Source organism: Colobus angolensis, unplaced genomic scaffold, assembly GCF_000951035.1.
Source record: "Colobus angolensis palliatus isolate OR3802 unplaced genomic scaffold, Cang.pa_1.0 Scaffold175, whole genome shotgun sequence".
Lineage (NCBI taxonomy): Eukaryota > Metazoa > Chordata > Mammalia > Primates > Cercopithecidae > Colobus > Colobus angolensis.
Window position 1 is genome coordinate 1408386 of NW_012114877.1, and position 20858 is coordinate 1429243.

Here is a 20858-nt window from a genome sequence, read left to right on the forward strand (position 1 = left end):
GTTCTCCCCCTCCAATAAAATATTTACTATGTGAAACACACAATAATAATATTATTATTATTTTTGGCTTGAGTAGCTAAGGAATGAGGTGGTCATTTAGTAGTGAACACTGAAGTGACATTGATGCACACATTTATAAAATGTGCTATTTAGTAAGCAGTCACCAGTTACCTAGAATGCATCAGGGGTTGTCCTAGCACCTACAATCTATGGGGACATGGAGCCGTGGACAGTCGTAATCAGTGAGGTAAGTGCTCAACTGGGGCCAGCACTCTTGCTGTAACGGTCCACAGTCTCCTAACCAAGATTCTTGTGCTTCTGATATCATTCCCTTGGAAATGTCTGAAAAGAAATGTAAAGTTCTTCCATTTAGAAACATGATTGTCGAAACCCTTTAGCAAGGTGACCTGGCCATGTGCCCTTGGTTACATGCAGTTGTTTGTCCTTGTGGCCTCCATGGCATCTTTCCATTTATCTTTCTTTGCATCTTCCTACATGGATATTCTAACATTTTGTCCCATGAATTTGAGTTCCTTCTGGGTAGCATTTTTCTCTCTCATCTTAAACCTCTGCTCAGAAGACTCAGTGATCAGTCTCTATTCCTCTGTCATGATTCAATGTCTCTGAACTGTGGCCTATATACAGATGGCCCCATGCACTATCCCTACTGTCTAGTTGAGTGAAGTTATGTAGAATATGTATTCCACATTAAGTATTAAGTTCCACTACTTAAGTTTCTTCTTCACTTACCCACCCACACAGATATGAATTAAACATGTATTGGATAGAGAGAGTGGGCATGGCGCTTCCAGATGCAACTGACAGGAAGACATGCTGTCCCCCGGGGGCTCCAGCTGATGAGGACAGTTTGAGGGCATCCTGCAGTGTCGCATTCTGCACTCAGGGCACTGTGATACCTAGTCAGGGAGGGAGGCTGTAGGGGCTTCCTTGGGTGTACCTGGCCCACCATATGTTTAGCTGTCTTACCAGAAAAATACTGACTCAGTCATTCTCTATATGAAAAAGGTGATCAGTTACCCTATACTCAGTCATTTGGGTATTATGAAGGCTTTCTTGGCAAGACTGAAGCTGTGGGGCTCTTCTTAGGGAATGAGAAAAAGAAGCATTACAAATCCAAGTGCTGTGATTTCTCATCACGTTAAAATAATGAGGAGACCCTCTGCTGAAATGAGGAGTGTCCTCACGTGGCCTTTTTGTTTTGTTTTGTTTTGAGACAGAGTCTCGCTCTGTCACCAGGCTGGAGTGCAGTGGCGCGATCTTGGCTCACTGCAGCCCCTTCCTCCCGGGCTCAAGCGATTCTCCTGCCTTAACCTCCTGAGTAGGTGGGACCACAGACATGTGCCACCATGCCCAGCTAATTTTTGTATTTTTAGTAGAGACGGGGTTTCACCATGTTGGCCAGGATGGTTTCGATCTCTTGACCTCATGATCCGCCCGCCTTGGCCTCCCAAAGTGCTGGGATTACAGGCGAGAGCCACCACGCCTGGCCTCATGTGGCCCTTTAAAGCATTGGCCCAGGGTTCCTCGGGTCTCTGCTGGGTGAATGTTCTCTTCCCTTGGAGACTCCCCATCTTTGGAACGCACAGACGTTAATCCCAGAGCCGTGCTCTGTCCCCAGGTGACGACAGCAGGAAGAAGCCCAACAACCCCAAACACTGCAGCTGCGTCATAGATCAGATCTTCACTGGTGGGCTGCAGTTGGACGTCACCTGGCAAGTCTGCCAGTAAGTGACAGGCCGTGTGCTTGGTGGCATTGAAGCCCACTGGGGCTGTGCTGACATCTCCCAGTCTCCAGAGCTGCCAGTCTCCAGAACTGTGTGTGCTCTGAGAGGTCTTTAAGGAGGCTGCAAGAGAAATGGTTAACAGATGCCCTGAGAGCAAAGGTCGTGGGGTGGAGGTGCTTCCTCTTGGGGAGATCCTGGGGCGGGTGTCCCGGTGGGATGCGAGACCTTTGTGTGGAGGTCTTGGTGTTGTCCCCAGTCAGTGTTCTTGGACGCTTCCCCCAACATTTCTCGTCTTTTAGTCCTTGACCAGGAAACAAACAAACAAAAAATAACCCCCTTCAAGAAGGGGTGGATCACGCATGGCAGATTATTTACATATGTGCTTTGAAGTGTGTTAGTTCTCATTATTTTATGGTTTCCTGTTCCATTTTCTCTATGTAGCGGCCCTAATTCTTTTGAGGTGTGGTCTTTGCTTATAGCTCCAAGCATTGAGTGCAGGAAGAATCTACTGTTTTGTTAGATTAGGTGAACGCTCTCAACCAACCTTAGTGCACGCTGCTGGGTTTTGTTTTATGTTTAGGCATGGGGTCTTATGTTGCCCAGGCTGGCCTTGAACCCCTGGGCTCAAGCAATCCTCCCACCTCAGCCTCCCAAGTAGCTGGGACTACAGGTGTGCACCACGGTACCTGCCTCTGTTCTTTACTGCAGTTGAAGTTTTAAAAACCCTGGACATGATCCACTAAAAGGATTTCAGAACCCATAATGGATTGCCACCTGCAGTCTGTATAAGACCAGTGAAAAACAGGAAAGGCCACTGCTGGCTGTGTCACGGATGCAGTTTTCTGTAAGGAGCATAGACCATTAGAGGCCTTGGCTCTAAGCATTAGAAACCGAGTTTGCTCTGAGCAGTTTAGACCTCCTTGCTGACCCTCAACTACTGAATTCCATCAGCAGGAAATTGTCTTATATTTAAATCTTGTGTAAATACCGAGAACAAACTTCCCAGTCTGTGAGTTTTCGTTTTTAGTGTTGTCAAATAAATCTCTAGCAAGGAACTGGCCTTGTGAAATGCAGCATTAAATGTCCAGCTGGAAAATGTGGCACATATATACCATGGAATACTATGCAGCCATAAAAAAGGATGAGTTTGTGTCCTTTGTAGGGACATGGATGCAGCTGGAAACCATCATTCTCAGCAAACTATCACAAGAACAGAAAACCAAACACCGCATGTTCTCACTCATGGGTGGGAATTGAACAATGAGATCACTTGGACACAGGAAGGGGAGCATCACACACCAGGTCCTATTGTGGAGAGGGGGGAGGGAGGAGGGATAGCATTAGGAGATATACCTAATGTAAATGATGAGTCAATGGGTGCAGCACACCAACATGGCACATGTATACATATGTAACAAACCTGCATGTCGTGCACATGTACCCTAGAGCTTAAAGTATATATAAAAAAAAATGTCCAGCTGGGGGCTGGATGCAGCGGCTCGCGCCTGTAATCCCAGCACTTTGGGAGGCCGAGGCAGGCCTATCACTTGAGGTCAGGAGTTCAAGACTAGCTTGGCCAACATGGTGAAACCCCGTCTCTATTAAAAATACAAAAAATTAGCCAGGCGTGGTGGCAGGCACCTGTAATCCCAGCTACTCAGGAGGCTGAGGCAGAAGAATCACTTGTACCCAGGAGGCGGAGGTTGCAGTGAGTCAAGGTGGCACCACTGCACTCCAGCCTGGGTGATGGAGTGAGGCTCTGTCAAAAAAAAGAAAAAAAAAAAAAGTCCAGCCTGGCTGGGGCACACTCTCTGTGAAGTGTGCAAGGAGGTCTCCAGTGACACCTAGATCGCAGGCCCCAGGTTCCAGATACAGCTGTAAAATAGACCTGTGGATTCAGAGCCTCTGACGGGGCCCACGAGTTTATCCTCTTCCAAAGCCCTCAAGGGACTATGATGGTCTCCAGGCTGGGAAGTCCTTGCTTGAGGAGCAGCCCTTGGCTTCAGGGTTCACACACATCCCTCCCTAGAGCCCCCTTGGGAGCCAGGACAGGTTGGGTATGAGCACTGCTGCTCTTGATCCCAAGTCCCAAGTGTCCCTGAGACAAAGGGCACCATGGAGAAGGGGTGTGGGCACAGCCTCCTCCCCAGGATGCCTCTGGAGCTGGGAGGGCATCAGTTCTCACGGGCATTGTTCCCTCTCTTTGCTTCCAGCAGTGTCTCCACTACCATAGATCCCTTCTGGGACATCAGCTTGGATCTGCCCAGCCGTTCCACCCCATTCTGGCCCCTGAGCCCAGGGAGCAAGGGCAGCATGGCGAACAAGGAAAGCCACGTGTCTGGGAACCACCACAATCATGGATTGCCTCAAAGGTGAGAAGCCTGCCTGCACCCACATGGAAGGGGCTCGTCTTCCTGGCGGGAAGGCTGTACTTGATGAGAACCAAAAGAGGGCTTTTCTTTTACATGCCCAGGACAGAGCCTGAGCAAAGATGCAGCACTAGCCTGGGTTGGCTAGTTTGTCTTCTGTTTTGGCCGGTCACTTGATATTTCTGTTCCCCAGCTTTGCAGAGTGCCGGGTGTTGGTGTCAGCAGCTGATATTCCAACCTCCTCATGTAAATGAGTTGAGAGCCAAACTGGATGCTCCTTTAGCCTTTGTAGTAAACACCAACCCTGGAGTGTGAGCTGAGAAATGTCTAGCTCTCTCCCAGTGGTCTGCAGCCTTCTCTGCACGTGATTAAAACTTAGTTGTGATGTTCTGTGCTTAGGGCCATTTTTGAAATTGTTCATTTACTGCTTTATTTGGGATAAGTAATAAGATTTAGGAAGTGTTTTTTTTTAAATGTATTTAAGTAGCTGTAGCATATAATTGTAAAAGGAGCAGAAAACCTTCCTAAACTTTGTCTAGTGTTTTATAGTCCTTGTTTTATTTGTATTAATTAAAGGTAATACAGAAGAGTCCTTGTTGAGTGGAAGTATTCCTTAGAAGAGGTATAAGCTTTTGGTTTCTGTCTGACTGCATAGTCAACAGGACCAAAGTTGCATGTTTATTTTATTTTTTGAGATAGGGTCTTGCTCTGTTGCACAGGCTGGAGTGCAGGGCATGATCATAGCTCACTGTAGCCTCAATCTCTTGGGCTCACACCATCCTGTTGCCTCAGCCTCCCCAGTAGTTGGGACCACAGGTGCGTGCCACCATGCCCAGATAATTCTGTGATTAAAAAAATTTTTCTTTTTTTTTGGTCGAGACAGAGTCTTGCCACATTGCTGAGGCTGGCCTTGAACTTCTGAGCTCAAGTGATCTTTTCAGCATAGCCTCCCAAAATGCTAGTATTACAGACATGAGCCACTGTGCCCTGCCAAAAGTTTGCATGTTTAGAATTTTGAAAGCATCAACTTTTTAACACTAAGTCCACATAATAAAATGGGGTATCACATTTTTAATTCAGAAAACTAGTAAATAAACGATGGAACCCAAAACCTTCTTAAAGAATATCTTTGCAACTAAATTAAACTTCATCATAAATTCCAATAAAGTGAAAGTGTTGGTCAGGCACGGTGGCTCACGCCTGTAAACCCAGTGCTTTCAGAGGCCGAGGCGGGTGGATCACGAGGTCAGGAGTTCGAGACAAGCCTGGCCAACATGGCTAAACCCTGCCTCTACTAAAAATACAAAAAGTTAGCCAGGTGTGGTGGCAGGCATCTGTAATCCCAGCTACTCAGGAGGCTGAGGCAGGAGAATCACTTGAACCTGGGAGGCAGGGGTTGCAGTGAGCTGAGACTGTGCCACTGCACGCCATCCTGGGCAACAGAGTGAGACTCCGTCTCAAAAGAAAAAAAAAAAAGCATTGCTAAAACAGTAGGCCATGAGGGAGAAACCGCACTTCACAAACTACAATGTGTAGGAAGCCTGTGTTGTTAGGAGAGACCTGGCATGGTGCTGGCTCCTGGGAAGGTGGAGGAGAGGGAGAGCACGCCCTTCCTCACTTTGTATTACAAGCAAAGCCTCCTTTTGAGTCTTGTGGAGAACAGATCCCAAAGCTAGCAAGGAAACAGGTGCCACTTTTCCCGGGGGTCTTTTCATCTTGCCCTAGGTGAGATGGCAGAATTTCCAAACTGTAAACAAAGGCTTTCCATATCTGGCTGTGAAAAGATTGAGATTGTTGCTAGTGTTTCAGCTTTAAAATTTGATGTGTGCTTTGTTGAATCATCTGTTCCATGGGTTTTGTTGGTGGCAGCTGCCACCTGTGCCAGATGCACTTCTAACATAGCCTCCCTTCTTCTTGCCTCTGCACCGTCAGGAAATTACCTTTCCCAGACCTCTCATCTCTCTAATTAAACTGCTCATGTTGAGATCATTGTAGATTCGCATACAGTTGTAAGAAGCAATCTGCTACCCTTTGCCCTGGTTCCCTGATGGTGACATCCTGCAGTGCTGTGGTGGGGCACACTAGCTGGGATACAGAGACATTCATACAGAAAGTACCCAGCATCTTCATCACCTCCTTCCTCACCACTCGCTCTGTAACCCCAGCCATCAGAGACTCCTCCATTTCCATAAACCTGACATTTCCAGAATGTCATGTCAACTGAATCATACAACAGGGAGCCCTTTGGGTTGGCTTTGCTTGCTCATGATAACTCTCTGAGGATGCATCCAGGGTGCGGCTGGGGTCAGTAGTTCCTTCCTTTTTGCTGCTGACTTGTGTTCCATGGTACAGATGTTCCACAATTTCTTTATTCATCCATGGGAAGAAATGAGGTTGTTTCCAGTTCTATAATGATTATGAGTAACACTGGTACATATTTGTGGACAGTTTTTGTGTGAACATTAGTTTTCATTTTTCTGGCTCAAATTTGACTGCTGGGTCATGTGGCACTTAGAACATTATTATCATTTCCCCAGCTCTTTCCCTGAAACAAAACATTTAAGATCAATATTCTTTAAAGAGATAGGCAGCAAAGGTGGAAACATTTTCTTTTTTTCATTGTGAAATTGTAACCATTCATAGTTGTATGTGGGTGTTTTTGGTAGGAAAATCAACCTATTGAAAGAGATAAAATACCCCTTTCCTCACTTTTTCCTGTCTCTCACATCTCCCTTACCACTCCTGTCTTTTTAAAACACCTTGTAGATTCACCAGACCAGAGTACTTGGGCAGCAGTGCCAAGATCAAGCACAGTGATCGCCATAACTACCAGGAGTCCACAGATCAGCTCAACATGAAGAAACTGCCCATCATAGCCTCTTCCTATCTCAAAATAGTTGGTTTTCCAGAAAGCCAACTCTAGTGGCAGACTCGATTTTTAGCCCACAGTACAACTTGCAGCCTCTTGGTTTGGTTTGATGTGCAGAGTTTTTTTTTGTTGTTTGTTGTTGTTTTTTTTTTGAGACACAGTGTCACTCTGTCACCCATGCTGGAGTGCAGTGGCGCGATCCAGCTCACTGCAACCTTTGCCTCCTGGGTTCAAGCGATTTTTCTGCCTCAGCCTCCTGAGTAGCTGGAATTGCAGACGTGCACCACCATGCCTGGCTAATTTTTGTTTTATTAGAGATGGGGTTTCGCCATGTTGGCCAGGCTGGTCTTGAACTCCTGACTTCTGGTGATCTGCCCGCCTTGACCTCCCAAAGTGCTGGGATTACAGGCGTGAGCCACCACGCCTAGCCAACATTTTTTATAATTGCAGCAAGTCAGCAAGAACACAGAGGACACAAGAGGGTGTGAGTGAATTGTCCTTCTGTCTGTGCTGTGGTAAACAAAAGCAGTGGTCTCACAGTGAAAGTAGGATGTGAGCTACTCTTCTAGGGGAGGGGAGTGGTTGTGACGTTTTTATTACTTCTACCCAAATTCCTCCAGCTACTCCCTCCTCAGATTTTACGTTGTTCTTTCGCTTTAGAACGAAGGCCCTCTGCATTCAGATCCAGTCCAGGAGTTGGCAAACTCTTTCTCTAAAGGCCTAGATAGTGAAGATGCCAGGCTCCACGGGCCACAGCCAATCATACAATCTCTGTTGCAGTTCTTTGTTTCATTTTACAACTCTTTAAATGTGGAAAGCACCCATTCCGAGCTCACTGCCTGGAATGCGTGACTCCTGATCTAGGCAAAAGACTGTCTTCTGTCTGTTGAAAGAAACAAGTTGTTCATTTATTCTGCTATGGGTCGTGGATCTTTGTTTGCTTGTCTATGCTTTGCTGGGTTTGGTGTGAGATTACTTTTTGTACTCTTGGTGTTATCATGGAACAATCCCATCATTTGAAGACTTGACAGGAACCTGTAAAAGAGGACTTGTATGGGTTATCATTGTTATTGAATCTGTAATTCCAGATGTAGCTAAAAGGCAATTCCATAAAATACAATGAGATACATAGACACATGTTACTGAAGGAAGCCCCTGAAGCCTCCAATGACATTTCTGTTCTTCTTTCCTCTTCTCTGCCTTTTTCCTGTTTCTGCAGTGATTTGAACACTCAGCCAAGCTGTGACGGAAGATCGCCACATACATGTTCTTTCCCCTGGAGCTGGACATGGCCCCTTTCATGGCCTCCAGGTCTAGGCAGGGGTGTTGGCCTGTTCTGTGTCTGGAGGGGCTGTGGTCAGGACAGGAACCCAGCTCGGAGCTCCTGTGATAAGATGACTGTTGACATTAATATAAACCCCACCTTCCAAAAACCTGTTTATCCTGATCTTAAGATAAGACACATTTTAATGAGTTGTTTTTGCCAGATATACTGATTTTGCTTTGAATGTTTCTCTAACAATTTTTGATCCACTTTCAAACTGGCAAAGTCAGGCGGGATCACAACGAGAAGTCAGCGCTTTAATTGGTGGAACAGGTGTTGAAGTACAGACAGACATCGTTGCTTTTGCAGTTGTAGATTACATTTTCCTTTTCAGATCTGTAATATCGTGGGGTCCTTGGAATTTAAGCCTCCAGAATACCATGGCGCTCACTAATGTGTGAGACACATATGAGTTTCCTACAGATCTGTGACAAACGACCAAAAAGTTGGAAGCTTAAAACCACAGAAATTAATTTTCTCACCGTTCTAAAGGTCGGAAATCTGAAATCAAGGGGTTGGCAGGGCCCCACTTCCTACAAAGGGTCTAGGGGGATTCCATTCCTCACCGTCTCCACCTGCCGTTGGTTCCATATGTACCTTCTGTGGCCATGTCCCTTCCCTGGCTTCCTGGTCACACGCCGGCTCCTCTGAGTGTGTGTCCAATCTCCCTCTGCTTCTCTGTCAGAAACAGTGGTCATTTGGGGCCCAGGCAGATCATTCCAGGAGTATCTCATCTCGACATCCTTACCTTGATTCCAGCTGCAAAGACTGTTTTCACAAATGAGGTCCCAGTCTCAGGTTCTGAGGGTTGAGACGTGGATGTTATGATTTGGAGGATGTTGTTTTTTAGAGGGCCACCGTCCCAGCGCCAGCACTGTGGAAAGCATGTTGCCTTTGGTTAGTTATCGGCTTCTTCCTGGTGTCCTTTCTCATGGCTGTCCCACCCGTCTTGTGGCACACAGATGACCTCTTGAATAAAACAAGATCACCAGAGTCAGAGCTCCGTGTTGCCAGCCTGACCACGATGTCATATACTGAGGGAGGTGATAGTACCGTTGCTAAGGTCAGGGTCACAAAGATCTTGTGTTTTCAGCCAACCACAACCATGGGAAAACACGGTAAATAACGCCTGGGACTTCCTGTTCCCAGTACCCGTGTCTCCCCCGTCTCACCAGGAGAGGTGCTGGTCATGAAATAATGAGCAGCAATCTTTGCCCCTTTTGAGGAAGCAGCTGTTTAGGTTGTGGAATGGATTTGACTTACCCTTTTCAAACAAACCCTTTACATGTGGGAGGAAGAGTGCCCTCGCCATCTCTGTCACAAACCAAACTCACGTTTGTCCCAGATCCAACTCCCATCACCAAACCCATTCAGGACCCATCTTGGGAGGGCCAGGGGCCAGGACAGGTGACTCGGGGACCCAGGTGTGCTCTGCCTTGGTATCCTCACAAAATGTGGGGCGATTTCTACCTGAAACATAAAGTGCACCCCAGTACAGTGTCTGCGTGGTCGGGCCTGGATAAGTGTTGGTATCACGAGAGCCTTGTGTCTCTGTGTCTGATGATTTTGAATGATGCTGAATTCTGCTGTTGTTTGTTATAGCAAAGAGAGCAGGATGAATGGACAGTCCCAGCAGCCCATGGACAGTCTCAATAACAACAAGTAAGAGGTGCCCAGCGGTGTGGGTGTCAGGGGCCTCTGGCAGAGAGCCAGCGATGGGCCTCTGTCTGCCCTGCAGGGCGCCCAGCAGAGCTCCTGCCACTTACCAGCTTCCTGCCTGGCTGCCCGTGGCTCTGCTAGGAGAGGCTGCTCCATGCAGGGCCACAGATGCTCCCTCCTATTGGAGGAGCCCGTCTCAATTCCTGGCCTCTGGGAGAAGGGAGGTTCCATCTGGAAAGCTCAGTGTCCATTCTTCTTGCCTTGGGTTTGTAGAAAGAATGAAAGGCTGGGATGTTCCAGGAGCCCCGCTGCTGACTGCAGTCACCACTCCCACTAGATGTGGTTCCAGGAAGCAGCTGGACCTGCGTGAGAGCCAAGTGGGGTGACCAGGCTCTCCTCATCCCTGTAGCCTCCTGTGCATCAGCCTGAGTCACTGGGGATTGACAGTCAGGCCAACAGGCTCCCCTCCCTGCCCTGGCTGCCTGGTTTCTGGCGGTGGTGAGTGACAGCATTGAGTCTGCTGCGCTCCCTCTCCTTTTTCCTGCACTACGTTTTCCTTATTTGCTGACATTAACCATCAAAGGACCTTGGAGAGCGGCCGCCACACCAGCTTTATCCCGCAGCACAAAGACCAGTGGTTCAAGTGTGATGATGCCATTATCACCAAGGCCAGCATCAAGGACATGCTGGACAGCAAAGGGTGCATCCTGTGGGGCGGGAGGAAGGCCCTGGGGCAGGGGAGGCCCCGTGGTGGCAGTGCTGCTTCCCCTCTGGTATAGCTGAGACCAACCCACATGTGAGCGTAGAACTGCTCGAAGGTGTTGACCTTCATTTGCTGAAGTATGAGGGCCTGCTCTGGACAGGATACCAGCCCTGACGAGCTCGCAGGAGGGAGAGAAGGTGCCTGACTGAAGGCCCTCTCTGGAGGTGTTCCCTTAATGCAGAGAACATCCGGGCAGTTGTTTTTTTAACCGCATGACCTGGATACATCAGTTTTTTGTCAGCTCCTCTCTTCTTTCCCAGTTTCATTCTTTCTTGGCACAGAAACCCATTGACCCTCCAGAGATCAAGGGGACCCCAGCTGTCAGGAACTCCCTGAGGCCTTTGCACTTCACATTCAGAGCAACACGGATGCCCTCTTGAGAAGTTGCATTTGGAAGGCTCTGTGGTATACTGGATAGCCTTCAGGGCAACAAGGTGGATATGGACTGGACCCCCGTGATCCTTGACAACAGCAGGCACCACACAAGGGCAGGGCTGTCACGGGTGGGAGAGAGGCTGTGTGAGGTCGGGTGAGGCAATGGGTGACTTCGTGGCAGGTGGGGGTGGTGGTCAAGCTGTGGTGATGGGCAGTGCCAGTGCCACCAGCCAGCTACACACTTGTTCCTCCTTGGGGACTGAAAAGCCAAAACCTTCCAGCCATGAAATCAGGCCTGTCAGACCTGTGCAGAGTGCAGAGCATGCATGCTCTTGTGTCGGGCAGGTTGTTCTGGCTTTCCCGTCTTAGGAATTAGATGCGGGCATCCTCCCTCTCTCTGCCTCTGCAGGTACTTGCTGTTCGATCACAGTTCCTGGAATAGAGTAGACTTATCTGCAACTGGTCAGAAAAAATGAAGGCAATGCATTGGCAAGCCTCACCAAGTGATACCCCCATCCACCCCCCACCTCCCAGCCTGGTGACACTGTCTCCCATGCAGATGTGGCCCCTCTGCACCTGGGACCCGTGGGGTCAGGATAGACCACATGGATGGGGAGGCTCCAGGAACTGCAGTGAAGATGGATCAGGTGAGGGCTGTGCTCTGGGTGGGAGGAGCAATGTGCACCCATCACCAGGACATCTCCTGTGCTCCTCATAATATGGCGGGGGAGCAGGGGTGGACGATGGGAGCCTCACAGCATGGAGTGACCTCTGCCTGGCATTCCCTAGCACTGGGTATGGAAAGGCCCCTGTCTGCTGTAAGATTATGGGTTCTTTAAGAAGTAAGTTGAAGTGCAATGTGTGGGACAGAGGACCTTGCAGACACCTTTCTGTTCATGACTTTTAGTGTTAAATACAGAGAGTATGGAACTCTTTGCCTCGGTTTCCTCAGCGGCGGTGAAGCAGCCCCCAGAGCTCTGGAACTGAGGCCACTACATTGGATTTCCAAGTGTGTCTGCTCTGCAGATAACTTAGCATCAAGCTGCAGGTGGAAGCTTCTCACAGATTTCTAGAAACAGGCATTTTCTTTCTTTCTTTTTTGTTTTTTGAGACGGAGTTTCATTCTTGTTGCCCAGGCTGGAGTGCAGTGCCATGATCTTGGCTCGGTGTAACCTCTGCCTCCTGGGTTCAAGTGATTCTCTCCTGCCTCAGCCTCCTGAGTAGCTGGGATTACAGGCACTCACCACCACGCCTGGCTAATTTTTGTATTTTTAGTAGAGACGGGGTTTCACCACGTTGGCCAGGCTGGTCTTGAGCTCTTGACCTCAGGTGATCCGCCCACCTCAGCCTCCCAAAGTGCTGGGATTACAAGTGTGAGCCACCGTGCCCGGCCTAAAAAGCCATTTTCTCATCACTCCCCCTTTCCTCTCTTTTTCCACAGAGGTGAACTTCATACATGTAACACTAGCGGAGTGAGTGAATTACTGTTGATACTGAAATTTAGATAGCTTCTCCTTTAGTCCTGAGAGTGAGTCTTGCTTTTAAATCGGTGCTGCTTATGTTGCCTCTGCCCTGTGCACCTGGCTCCCCTCTGGCCACCTTGGTGTCTGCCAGTGGCTGGCAGTGGGCGCAGCGAAGGAGTCGGGCTGCAACTCACAACGTGTCTCTGTCATCTCAGTCTGGAGAAAATGCAGCATTGCTGGTGTCTGATCAATCCTCCTCTCGTGTTTTCCTTCTCGGCTTTCTGTCCCACTGCCTGGCTGCCGCTGCCTGGTGGCCAGTGTGTTGGTTGCAAAGCTGGAGTGGCCTCGGGTGGAGCCTGCATCTCGTGGTGTCTGCCTCTGCTTTACATTTGGTGTACTTTCAGGCATAGTGGGGATACAATGACATCATGACCAAACTTGTCAGCAGAGCCGAAAGAGGAAGCAGAAGGATGTGTGTTGTTCTTTGTAAGACATCTTGCATGTATCTATGTATTCAAATTCAAACATGGTGGTTTGTCCATTTGTCCACTGTGAAATTGCAAACTAGGGACAAGGAGGAGGAAAAATACGTAATATAATTTATGAAACAACCATGTCTCAAGCTGTGCTTGTCTGGGAGCCCTGTCTGCATCTGAACTGAGGGCTCTTCAGTCCTGCAGAGAATAGGATCCCTTGTTTCGGGGGTGGGCAGATGTTTTCATAGACAGCCAGGCAGCGAACACTGTCAGCTCTGTGAGCTGTGTGGTCTCTGCCGTAAACTACAGAAGTATGGCTGTGTCTGGTACAACTCTTAGACACAGAAATCTGAATTGCATATAATGTTCAGTGTCAAGAAATTTCGATTTTTAAAAACTATTTAACAATGTGAAAATTATTCTTAGCTCACAGGCACAGGGAAGTTGGTGGGGACCACGTCCGGCTCTTTAGCTGGTTAGGCTGGGGAGGGGGCAGTGACAGAACTCACTGCTCAGTGGAGAAAACACCAGAACACAGGACATGCCTATCATACCCGCCAGAACCATCACGTGCAGCAGAAGCCTTAGGGTATTCCTGAGATCAGTTCATTTTCTGTTGTTTTCTGCATTTAAAGAATTCAAGAGGAAGCATGCTTTAAAACAAGAATTATCAGAGAAATAGGGATGGGCCCAGATTTTCAGAAGAGGCTCTACATGACCAAGTTCTGCTGTTTGTGTGACAGTGCCATAAAGATCTCTTTTGGGGGCAAGAGCTCTCTTTTAATCCGGAACAAATCTAATGAAAAAGAGAGTTGACTGAAGTTGGCCTGCAGGATTGCAAGCCGGGTAGCGCCTTTCTTGAAGGCTTGCCACCTCGGGCCACCCTGGTTTACGGGAGTGTCCTCTGAAGAGTGTGGAAGGCAGATGTGAGGGCCTTGGGCCTTTCTGGTAGCTGCTGGGGTTTGGCCAAACCTTGCCTCCCCACGTCCCCCTGGGCCCCTTCCTGTCTCCATTTGGATTCAGGGGTGGCTGTTGCTCTGAGAACACTGGAACTGGGAAGAGAGATGGAGCTACATGCATTCCTGGTGGGCATTATTCTAAACTGTAGTATCCAAGTTAATCCCCTATTCACTGTGACATTGACGTTTCTAGGTTCAGGAAATCTCTCCTTTTCCTGCTCTGGCTATGAAATTCAGGAAACCTGTTCTCCTGTTGCCCAGTAATCACCTCATGTAGGTGTAAATTGTGACAAAGTGTATCTGACCACTTAGGGACCCCCTGGGTGACCCCCCCCCGACACATTCCCACCAGTGTATTAAAAATCTCCTGCATGTCTGAGATGCTGGCTGTCCTTTCAGTTCTTCACAGGAAGTCAAATGGGCTTTCCCGCTTTGGATGCCTGAAAGGAATGCTTTGAGGTGGGTGATGTGTTGGGAATGTGGGTGGCCTCCCTCCAGCCCTGGGGCCCTCCATGGGGCTGGGCTCCCTGGTAGGCACTGGAACCTTCCTGGATGTTCCCTCTTGTGCCAGCACCACTGCAACATATAGACCCAAGAGCTGTTGTATTTTGGCTTGGTGTGTATGATTTTCATTGTGTAAAATTGCTGTTCTTTTGACAGTTTGACTGCTTTGTTTACTATAAGTTTGAAAATAAAAATTAAGAAAAAAATTCCAGTGACTGTGCTGTGGTTGGAGACTTTATTTATCAAGATGTTTGCCCCTTCCTTTCCCCTCTCATTTTCAGGAGACTTTTAACTCCTCTTCCTCCCCTAGTGGCTTGCAGTCTTTCCTACGTCATAATTAAGCTACACTTTTCTCTGAAAACTGGCTGCTTCTCCTTTCATTGACACAAGCAGTCAAAGAGAGGGTGGCAGGAGGGAGAAAAGCCAGCGCAGACCGACCTGGATGGGGATGTCCCTGGTCTGAGTCAGTGGCCAGAGCTGCAGTCTCAATTTGTGCCCAAAGACTGGTTTGGGTGTCGAGAAGGCCATGCACTCACATTTCTTCCTTTTCTGTGACTGGCCTGCTGCTGCTGACTCTTGTTCCTTTTTTAATGGGCACGTGATGACATCCAGGAGTCAGGACAGCCACGGACCTTCAGACTTGGCTGTGCATGAAAGTCACCGAGGCCCTTGATGTGCAGGAATCCTTGCCAGACTTGGATTGCAAGACCTAGGCTGTGGTATAGCAATGTGCATTTTGTAGCGAGCTCCCTGCATGATTGGAGAGTAGCAAATGGAGTGGAGAGAAAATGTGCACAGCTATTTAAGTGCACGGTTCTGTGACAGGTCACAAGGCCGTGGTGTATGTCTATGAAGTGCTCTCCTACCTGCCCCCACACATTTCCTCTGCCCTCGGTGAGTCAGGACTCTCCTGCTCGGCCTCATCTTCAGTCAGCCTCTGAGAGTTAAATAGCCCTCCCCCTCCATGTTCAGGTGCCTCTGTTGCAAACCTCTATGGCAAGTTATTTGACTTCCTTTACATGGAAACACTAAGGGGCACCAGAGAATGTCCCAGGTTCCAGACTTAATGCTGTCTCCATGTTAAATGCAACCATTTTTTGTGTGCCCTCTGGGGAGGCTTCACTCTACGTGGGCCCTAAGACCTTCAAACCAGTAAAGCTCCATTTCTCCAGGACAGAAATAGGAAAACTTTGTGACTGAGACATTTGGTACAATACAGGCCGGACAGGACAAGGCTTCTGTCCCAGGAGGGCTGATGACATGGGCCCCTGGAGCTGAGCTGCTGGGCCGGGGAGGGCCAGTCTGTCTCCCTCACAGATGGCCCAATGCCACGGGATGCCCTTGAGGACCCTCGCTCCAGTTTGGCTGAGAATAAAAGAAACGGACATGGTCAGCATCTTCATTGAGCCCACCGGGGCCCCTCAGGGATGAGCCCCACAGGCCTGGGCCTCTGGAGTCCTCAGGGTCCCTGTGTGGCCCCCTGGTCTGTGACTGAGGACACCCCTGCAGGCTGCTGATCCCAGAGGGAGTGCTGTGTGCAGTCTGGGGTTGGAAGGTTTTTGGAGTGGGGGAGCCTCAGGTCACTCCTGGTTCGGCAGCCCTGATTCATATCTCAGATGGAAGAGGCCTTCACTTCATATCTCAGATGGAAGAGGACCTCACATGGGGGCCTGTCTCCACAGTGGGTGAGACGGCCCTGGGCACGGGCCCCCCTCTGCCCTCCAGGCTGTCCACTCTATGCCGGGGCTGGACCCATCCCACACCTGGCTGAACTCTTTTTTCTGGATCCGGGCCAGGGGATCTTCCCATGCCCTCTGCCCATATCCTCTCTGGGCCAGGAACACGGATTCTCTTGTCTCCCTGGCTTGTTGTCTTGCCACCCTTGGAGGGGCACTCAAGAGTGAGGGGTCCCTGCTGCTCTCTAAGGAGGTGGGAGTGGGGGCTTCCACAGACGGGTCCGACTGCCCCAGTGCCCTTCAGGGCCCTTCGAAGGGAAGAGGGAGACAAAGTAGAAAGTGGAGAAGGGGTATTGGGGAGGGTCCTGCCCACAGCCCCCCCAACCCCGTCTGCCCAGCATCCAGCATGTCCAGCACACATGTGCTCAGCACCTGCCCTGAGGACCGGCAGACCCACGTGACTGTCTTTGAGTAGAGGAGGAAGAGGAAGTGCAGAAGGAAGCCCCAGGTGGTGTCTAGGTTCTTGGCGTCTTGAACAAAGAATTGGACAAAATGGACAAACAAAGCCAGGAAGAAATGAAGGGATTTATTGAAAATGAAAGTACATTCTACAGTCTGGGCCAGGGCCCAAGGGTAGGGGCTCAAGGGCCCTGTTACAGAATTTTTGGGCATTTAAATATCCTTTAGAGGATTCCATTGGTTACATGGTATATGCTTTATGTAATGAAGAAGATGAATTAAAGTTACAAAGTCATTTACTTGGCGTACGCCCTGTGGAGAGGATATTTGCTGTCATAGCTGAAGTGTGAATCAGCCTTATGTTCCCTGCCTCCAGTCCCTATTTTCCTGCCTCATTTTCCCCCTGAGAGATGTGATTCCCATAAATCCTTGTGGGAGGCAGAAGGACCAATGGTCTTTCTTCTGTAACTGCTTCATGCTGGCTTGGGGCATAGTCCCTACCTGTTGGGGATCACAGAACTCTCGCCCTGCTCTGTCTAGTGGAAGCACAGTAGCTCCTTGATGGCCAGAGGTGGTGTCTTCACCTGGAACTGGCTGGAACCTTTGTTGCATAACTATCTGAAGCTTGATGGTCTCTAGGCGAGAGGAAATGAATTTGGTTAAAAGATTTAATGGGAACTTCAGGGGATGGATATCTATGTTATCAGGAATGTTTGTTATAGAGATTTGCAGGAGAGAAAACAAAACCTGGTCTGTTCTAGAATCTATGTGTTTCCTTAAACTCTTAGCACAGATAACCCCTTTTGGCTTGGTTTGGTCTGCTGGGGCCTAGTGCATGATCTTAGTCTAAAACAATGGCATCCCAGAATTTTGTTTAAAAATATTCCCCCTTTCTGGTCAGGTTCTCTCTTAGGTGAGAGTGTGGCCAAAACTTAGGGCCTTAGCGCCACTCTCAGTTACCATGATTTTGGGTTTCCGGTCTCAGCACTTCATTGATAGGTTGCAGTGTCCTCAAGGTTGCACATTTCTTTCAGTTCTTGTCATTCCAGTTGAAGAGAGACCATATGACGTTCTAGAGATGGCTGCATGCAAGCAATAAAACCTTTGAGAGAATCCAGTGCACCAGGGAGACTATTCTCATGATTATTGAGAGGATAGTACAAAGAGTTTGGAGTATGGTCCTTACCCAGGGTCTCCATAAGTCAAACCTCCTAAAATCAAATAGAGCAAAGAATGAGCTAGATAAAGAGTCTACTCACTTAATAAGTAGTCTCTTTGTTAATCCACTACCACTGAATTTCCATAATTTTCACCTGATGTATTTTTCCATAGGCCACAAGTGCCAGCACTGGCACAGATACTTCTTGTTCAGCCAATTCTATTACAACTTTCACAAGAGAATTTAAAGTTTCTTGTGTCCTTTACTGTATAATTTGCTATAGAGTCTATCACGAGGGATACATTTCTAATCATTGCTTCTTTTACTTTAAACCATGGAAAAAGGACCTAACAAATGATGCCCTTCTAGAAGAGTGAAGACCTCCTGGCAGTGTTCTTTTTAACCCATCATGTGGGTTAAAAGGAATGAATCAATGTTTTGTTTATAACTGAATACGAGGCAATGCATGTACCATTAAAGTTTTGTACCTACATTAGGCTTTCATCTTTTATTTATCAAAGTATAAGTTTTTCCATGTATAGGGCTGGCTGTAAACTTCCTCACAAATAAAACTATACCCAGTAAGTGCACATAACAGACCGACTCCCTTTTCACTTTTATTGTCTATAGAGGCGCAAGCAAGAAAAAATATTCAAAGAAAAGAGTTTCATGATAATAGAAGTCTTAATCTGTGAACGTGGAAAAAGCAGTTCACATCAAGGATGCCACCTTCTTCTGGGGAGAAACTTTCCTGGCTAGTTTTACCTTAAGGATTTCAATGAGTGTACAGTTCCAAGAGTGATGAGGGACTCTTCTCAATTGTGAGATTATGAACCCAAAGTTCAACATCCTGAAGTTTTGTAATAGTGTGGATGGCAAGGACAGTTTTTCTTTGACGTTCTCAGAAGATCCAAACCATAAAAAGTTTTCTTTACCAGATGAAACTACACTGTAGCATAATAATCTGCTGTGAAAACATCAGCCCTCTGGCATGGGAAAGCTTTTTTTTTTTTTTTTCCAAACAGAGTCTTGCTGTGTCACCCAGGCTGGAGTGCAATGGTGTGATCTCGGCTCACTGCAACCCCTGCCTCCTAGGTTCAAGTGATTTTCCTGCCTCATCCTCCTGAGTAGCTGGGATTACAGGCACCCACCACCATGCCCGGCTAACTTTTTGTACTTTTAGTAGAGGCAGGGTTTCGCCATGTTGGCCAGGCTGGTCTCGAACTCCTGACCTCAGGTGATCCTCAGCCTCCCAAAGTGCTGGGATTACAGGCATGAGCCACCTTGCCTGTCCAGGAAAGCTTTTATACAACCAGAAAACATGCACTGAAAATAACAATTGAGTGAAATCCCTTTATAAAATGTTCAAATGGCCCACCAGGTGACCAAATGTACCTGAAGCTTTAATTATTTTCCCACCAATGTAGAGCCAAACATTGGTTATAAACTATTTTAGTAATTTATAAGTTACTACATGAATGTATTCACTTTGGATTATTTTATCTTTTCCATGATGAGTCATGGAATGCAGAACTTTTAATAATAAAAACTTTAAGGACTCAAAAAGGACAAGGTGGTCATCCTGGTCCTCTATGAGTCCATGCTTATTAACATCAGATGTATATCTTCTTGAATACCAGTTGTTTTTCTAAATTAGGTGCATAGCACTGATAACTGATGAGTTATCAAAAGTAATTTGACTTCAGCTGTGAATTTATTCAAATTGTATATCTAAACAATTTCAGTATCAGCTGGTTTAACATGAAAATCTGACTTTTCTTGTTATTTAATTTTTTTTGTTCTACTTGGGTAGAACAAATTTCCTTCATATAAGGAAATTTAGTTATTTCTGTGGTTTACAGTAACTTAACACAATAACCATAATTATAATTGGTAGCATATACTTACACATTAGAATTTTAGAAATCCCATATAATTTTGGAATATGTATTAGTATTATTCATAAAAATATAACCTAAAGAAGATTGAACATCATTTTGGCAATCCCATATACCTAACCATGTCAAATAATCTTGTTTACTTCTTTTCCAGATGTTTTCAAGGGCCCCCCTGATCCATTCAAAAAACCAGGCATTAGGAAAGAAAATTTCAAAACTGAAGTTTAATTTTGGAATTCCAAATTACCATAAATTATTTATTTTGCCAAAATTATAACTCAGAAATTTTAAAGAAGCAAAAACTTTTATAATCTTTTACAAAAAATTCTACTGTTCTTACACACCTTGCATGTAAAACTGTTTCTAGTAGTCTTAATTATGTGTTATAATGGTGACTCTCAGCAATTTTAATTTTAATGTGAAACCTGGTAAGTTATGTTCTGATAAGGTTTGACTATTTCCAGCATTAGCTAGGGGTGTGGCCAACTCCACATGTCCTCAGGCCTCACCTGGAGGAAAAGCAGACAAGTTAAACAATTTTCAAAAGCTAAAGAAGCAGTTTATGACCTTAAAGCATTTAGCAAACCTGATATTTGAACATAACTTAGACCACATGTTTACATTTTGAAGACATTTGTATTTTACCAATAATCTTTAAAACTGTCTTTATTTCCCAAAGATTACTCAAATCGCATGAACTAAATAAAAGACATTACATTTTTCACTTTTCTGACAAAATATTTGATTTAAGCTCTTATTATTATTAAACCAATTAAAGTTCTTTTATATTAATTAAAACTTTACAGAGGAGATAAACAGTGACTTTTACTATTTGTTTAACCAGTTTGTACAGAGAGAAAGAGGCCAGTGACTAGCTGGTAAGAAATTCTTACCCTTTTGCCAGCATGCCACGTTTCTGGGTTCTCTCTCCCTGACCAGTCCTCGCTGACCCCGCTTGACTGTATGCAAACAAACACATTGCCATGAATTAAGAATATTCACAAATAGTTTACAAATTTTGGAGAAATTAGTCAGAGAGAGAGAGAGAAATGTGACTCAAATTCTATTTATTAGAGTATACTCAACACACTTAAAGTATCAGGGAGCCTAGAATCCAAAAAATTAGTTTAAGGATAGGAAGCTGGTGTCCTCCATTAACT

General features: G+C 46.8%; 1 protein-coding gene and 1 pseudogene across 1 annotated transcript; one reads left to right on the forward strand and one right to left on the reverse strand.

The window, feature by feature from the left end:
* The first annotated feature begins 799 nt into the window (after nt 1–799).
* Nucleotides 800–11109, forward strand: LOC105509412 (ubiquitin carboxyl-terminal hydrolase 22-like). Its single transcript, XM_011938639.1, is given in 8 exon segments — nt 800–866; nt 1640–1745; nt 3959–4117; nt 6881–7010; nt 8203–8294; nt 9910–9969; nt 10514–10739; nt 10990–11109. Coding segments are annotated over 8 exon segments (960 nt in total).
* Nucleotides 11110–13932: 2823 nt separating this feature from the next.
* Nucleotides 13933–20858, reverse strand: part of LOC105509413 — a 30177-nt pseudogene continuing 23251 nt past the window's right edge.